Source organism: Rhinoderma darwinii, chromosome 7, assembly GCF_050947455.1.
Source record: "Rhinoderma darwinii isolate aRhiDar2 chromosome 7, aRhiDar2.hap1, whole genome shotgun sequence".
In the NCBI taxonomy this organism is placed as follows: Eukaryota; Metazoa; Chordata; class Amphibia; order Anura; family Rhinodermatidae; genus Rhinoderma; species Rhinoderma darwinii.
Window position 1 is genome coordinate 125,531,788 of NC_134693.1, and position 6,000 is coordinate 125,537,787.

General features: G+C 38.6%; 1 protein-coding gene across 1 annotated transcript in view; it reads left to right on the forward strand.

The window, feature by feature from the left end:
* Positions 1 to 6,000, forward strand: part of PTPRG (protein tyrosine phosphatase receptor type G) — a 410,964-nt gene that overhangs the window by 299,163 nt on the left and 105,801 nt on the right. Inside the window, exons 9-10 of the mRNA XM_075833958.1 lie at positions 1,912 to 2,102; positions 5,431 to 5,539. Of these exons, the coding sequence (XP_075690073.1) occupies positions 1,912 to 2,102; positions 5,431 to 5,539 (300 nt within the window). The remainder of the gene's footprint in view (positions 1 to 1,911; positions 2,103 to 5,430; positions 5,540 to 6,000) is intronic.

Genomic DNA, 6,000 nt, shown 5'->3' on the forward strand with positions numbered 1-6,000 from the left:
TTAAAATTTGTCTGTTATTGTGGAACCTCATCTGGACAGGCTGGGGTATATTTGGGCATCTAAAATAACACTGAAAGTGTTTTACAATATGTTACCATAAACAGCCTTTAGGCCAGAGAGGTAAGAGATAGGGCTAGGCTATGGAAATTCCCTTTTAGTTGCTGTAATGCAAAGGAATCTGTCCTTTAGACAAATAGACAGATCATTCGGCAGACAACACGCCTTTCGGATGATAATCCGTGTATCTGTTATCAAAATTATCACGGGATTGTAAATTTTAAGATTTATTTTTTTTTCATAGTAAATTCCTGTCTATTATAACTAAAAAAACAACAAAAAAAACAGTATATAGTCAGGAAGATTAATATAAAGTAGTCTTACATGATTTAAGTCCTCGAACTTAAAAAAGGTTCAAAATGAGTTCAATTCTTGGTCACCATACGTTGTAGGAGATGGAGGCGTGAAAGCGTAGGGACAGATTGTGAGACGTGGAGATTTGGTTTGACTCGTGTTTGCAGGAGCTGATCATTTGTGAAACTGATGGTTTTAATACATGAGCCTGAATCTCCTATCAAACTGTCAGAGGCTACTAGAGCATACGAAAGGGTTTGCCGGGAGGGGTTCAGGGGAATGAGAAGGTCCCAAAGTCTGATTCATTCATTCTTGTGGTCAGGATCAGATTGTGGTGTAGTTCTTTGCCATTTGTCACTTTGTCTCATGAAATTGATGTATTTGAGTAATAAAATTTGAAGACAAGATGCTCAATCGAGGAACGAGCCAGTGATGGCTAAACGTCAGAGAATATTCTGCAACCAGTCAAGGATGTAATGTCTCAACATGATCGTTAATAATGTGCATACCTGAAGCCCCAACATAACCCCCCCCCCTCAAAGTAATTTTGAAATGGTAATAACTTTTACTAGATTTTTTTTGGCACTTGCTTCATTACCGAATACCGAAGTACTATATTAGTAGCTTCGAGGCATATCCTTTATCTTTGTCAATATCTGACATCACTTGTCATCTAACTGATGACTTTTTTTCTAAAGAACTCATCCATGCCTTTAGATATCAAAAAATAATAGGTATATTTGTCTCTTCAGTTATACATCATGTTTCAACAAGGGCACTGGAGCCAATGACCATCAACTTGGGGAGACGGATATCACGATTGATATTTAGATGTAGGTTTTTTGCAGACAGTGCTTGTAAAGGTCCAGGTCTTCATTAAATCTTCATCACAAGACCATCCAATTCTCAATAGGGCAACTTTATCGATACAGTCATCCTGTTATGACTAATTCGTTACAATAGAACACTCCAAATAGATAAAAAAAAATCATTTTTGACTGAAGTTTATTTATATCCCACAAACTCTAACATTGTTGCAGTACCCTGTTCTCGGATGATGCTCTTGGTGCACCATAAGCTTCCTGAGGTTCCTTCTGTACCAACGTACCAACAGCAGGTCCCCCCAACACCAAATGTGTTCTTTTTTTGTTCTGTTAGTTGTGTAAGAACATATACACTCTTTAGCTTTCTAGAAAGTCTAGAAGACGTTTCCTTTTGAACCCTTCCTACTTTCTCCCTCACCTCGTATGGTCATGGAGTCTTTTCGAGACTTCATGAGATACCTTCTATCTCACGTTACACGTATGTTAAATTTAAAAGTTGTATCACACCAATTGTTACCATGCCTCTGTTGATCTGTTCTTACTCTAAAATGGTTTCACCTATTGCCAGGTGCCATATACCATCTTTAGGCTCAGATTTGTAAAATGGCATTGTTTAAATGTTACATCCTTCTATGGAACCTTCTAGGTAACTGGCTCAGATTGATATATAGCTCAATGTATATTTGAAATTTTCTTCATTAAATTACAGAGAGTAACCACGCATTTTGTCTTTTAGTCTGCAGCTCCCCACCGGTCAGCATGACCGTGCAACCAGTCAACAAGTCGGCATTAGTTGTTTCTTGGAAAAAGCCAGCCTTTGTTTACCACCCTCCAATCATGAACTACATGGTATCTTACAGCTGGACTAAAAATGATGAAGAGAAAGAGAAGACCTACATTAAAGACAACGACAGTGAAAAAGAACTGGTAATGTTATCCTGTGCAGTCACGTTAATTTATGTTTTAAGAGGGTGCCTGTTTTTTTTTCTCTTCCTTCTGCGATGTGGTTCCTTTTATGGTGGATGCCCAGTTTGAACAGCTTTTACTCATATTGCCAGTAACCATCCCAAATGTTGGTCAAATGGTCCAGCTACTAAAAATTCCTCCTCCAGCAAATCTCTCTGGCTGAATAGCTGAAGTTTTATATGTTCTTTTGTCATACCGTGGCTCTATAATAGAGTATCTGATGTCGTTTGTAGATGTTGGTGTTCACATGGTACACCTGAAAGGGTTAATCCGTAAAGTTTCAAAGACTTCACTGGATGAAGATCGACATTTTAGCTAAATGGGAGATCCTTCATCTCCTAGATCAACATACTCTACAGACGTACTCTACTATACTCTCCTACATTTGATTGTTGCTGCCTTCGTCTCTACAAACCCCATTATCCGTGTAGGGAAGCAGAAATGGGATCTAGTATATATTAGAAATGTGCACTCTATTCTGATTGCTGCCTCGGAGGCACCTTTTTCTTAAAGTGTATGACCCCTTTAAATCAAGACTAACAAGATCTCTTAGACACTTTGAGAACACAATAGGAATATATATATACATGCCCCGAGAGCATGACTAAATGAAGGCAATATCTGACATTTGGCTGCCAGACCATCAGTCAGGTTAACTGCCTCTTTGGATACAACTGACTTCTACCAATGAAAATCCAATCATTACTAGTATTTGGGTGAGGGCAATCCCTAGTAGCCGAAGGGTTAACGAAAGATTTGACCAGTCAGAGAAAAAATGACTTAGCTGAATTGCTTTTAAATGCAAATATTATTTCGGCTTCACACTATTTTAGGATTTTCCCAGTTCAGCATTCTCGTCTTTAAACCTGCACACATTTCTTTGCCCTTGCAAGGAATCAAAGTAACATTCCCAGGTTTCTGAGAGCTTCATTTAATGCTAATCTGAACCGGCTGTAAAATAACGAAATCTGGAATTGTGTATGTACATGAAAAATGCCAGCGCGTACAATACATCTCCTAATGACTTTTTTTCTTATTTTATTTCTGAATGTGCTGTCCTCTGGGCCTGCTCCATAACTTATACAATAACACTCCCAGATAAAGATTACTTTCCTTCATTTCCATTTATATTTTCTGTTCCCCCACTAGACATTGTTATCTGGGTCACGTAGTGAAGTACTTTGGTTCAGAGAATAGAGAAGGAATCAATTGAACGACGTACAAGGTTACAATGTTCCAGGATAATTTTCTTTGTAACAATTACATTATCATAAGGGACGACGGTTGGGGTGTGGGGGGTGTTGGGGGGGCTGTGAGTTCAATAATTAGCAAAAGCAACTTGTCCAGAGATTAGAGTTCATATCACTGTCAATTCATGAATGTGTATAGATGTTGGGAACAGGACATTAATTATGCAAAATTAATTGAAAGTCGTGAGTGTTTTATCTTCAGAGCTATAGGCGAAATGAAATTTGAGTACAAAATTATATAGAAAGCTTCCCCTTTGCTTTCCTCTTGGGATGTAGTAACCATAGAGTAGGTGCCAAGAAGACAAAACCATGTTGAGACTTAATAATTTTTAGAAATTGTTAAATGGTCTGGAACACTTAAAGTGTGGTCTCATGAAGACAACCTCTGTCCATGTGTGTGAGGATCTCTGTTCGGGGCCCCCTCTATGAGCCGGAAAGTAGAGCCGCTCTGAATAAACCGCTCCTGGTCTGGTGGACTCGAGCCATCTTTGTATTACAAGGATGGCCGTGGCTTCCCCCAGCAAAATCTGAATTTTGAGGGTTCCGGAAATGGGACCCCGGATCGATCAGTTGACCCCAGTTGATCGCCCCAAGGCCACATTCTAAAAAGAGTACATTTTGATTAGACCACTTCCTTTAAAAAATCTCCATCTCATTTATGAAAATTGTAATTCTTTGCTTGATGAAAAGTTTCCAAATTCCAAGACATTTTATTTAGTCAGTTCATTATTAGATAAACCATGCAATTCTGACCTAGAAAACCTGGTTAAAATCGCTAATTCCGATTATAGTAAACCATTAACAGTTTTTTATATTCTATATATTAGATGTATGGTCCTTTTTGTCTTCCTCTGGATCAACACTGTAGGATTATAGGTTGGACTTAATTCTGATAAACTATGTAATGCTATAGGCCCCATCTATACTTGGTCTAGCTGTCCATGCAATTTCCAGATGTATTAAACTCGACTCCTCAATTCCCTAAATCCTGAGACATGTTGCACTAGCAAACCCATTATTCAAGGTCATGTGTCTATGTAAAATAATAGACAATAGGGATTCTTAATGAATAACATTAGAGTTGCCAGAGGATAGGCCGATCAATTTGGTCATTCAGCAGTACTTGACGTCCTCCTTCAATCTTTTGCGGATGGCGGACCTTTTCTTGTGTGACTCTCTTCCTCAGCAATGGCTTTTGAGGACTCTTTGCACTGAATCATCAAGTTAGTGGGCCCAACCCAGAGCAAACAAAGGCCACCCCTGTGCATTGCCCATATCATCCAATCGGGTCCCTGTTTTCAACTAAAACATTAAAAGAAGTCACTTAGTTGATATGGTCAACAGCTCTAATTTTTGCCTGCACAATTTGTTTAGTACACCGGACTATTTGTAGAAAACCAGCTGGAACGTCACTATGTCCAGTCTTGTCTATAGTACATTGTGTTCAAGTCTAGTTGCACGTGAGGAAGTCTGGGGACAAATAGTTCTGCGGTCTTACACTAAGGCAGTGACATTTTTTTTCCTGTAACAAAGGACATTTCAATGTTCTGCTTGAAATGTAAATTGAGGTAGAGAGGGGTGTGCTCCGTACTCATTATTTACGGGGGCTACTTATGATTTCGCCTTTGGCTTGGGCATGTAACACAGACACTTCATCGGTTTTATTGCTCCATAAAAAAAGGCATAAAAGCCAGGAAGACAAACAAGTGAAAAATACATAGATTCCATCTGATCTATCATTTTATTGGCCGCATAAATATTTTCCGACATTTCTTTGTGAAGGCGAGCATTATTGAGCTCTTAAAATTGCTTTTTTAATGACATCCATGACAGTTTTAAATTAATACCTTGTAGTGTATTTAGGGACTTGAAGCTTTTTGGGCGAGTGTTTTAGAGAGTGTGATGTGAATATATAAATATTATACAGTACCGTAGTAGACACTGAATATTCCTAACATTTATTGTCTTCCTCCGTTCAGGAATATGGTCTTGGCGTTGCTAACAAATCTCGTGACCATATTCTGTTTTTTTCTTTACAGAATGTCACCCTTAACCACGTTTCACCGGATATCCTATACCTGTTCAGAGTACAGGCAGTGTGTCGCAACGACATGCGGAGTGACTTCAGCCAAACAATGCTTTTTCAAGGTAAGAATCCTTTACAATTAAGGTAATGGCCACGGATTATGGTCATTGTTCGTTTTGTGAGCAAGTCACCTGGGGAAGCTAAAAGAACACCCCACATTGTTCAAGTCTACCTTTCTATTATTGAGTAAAAAGATCCCCATTGGTCCCAGTGGACTCATTCAGAATCTAAAGTAGTAAAACGGCCATAAAGTTGTTTTTTTTAAAAAAACAACAAAATTTTGGACACTATTGTTTTCTTCATGGGCTGTGTCTGGTAATGCAGCCCACCCCTATTCAAGTATATGGAACTAAACTGAAATCCCAGACATACTGTAGCTTATGGACATTGAACATTTTACAATTTAATTTGTTTGTTCTCATCAGATAGGATCTACAGCATTGTTCATCCTAAATACACATTGGATGAACGTCGCCCGAACCCGACGATTTTGGCAGGCTCAGACTGACCATCTAATTTGTAT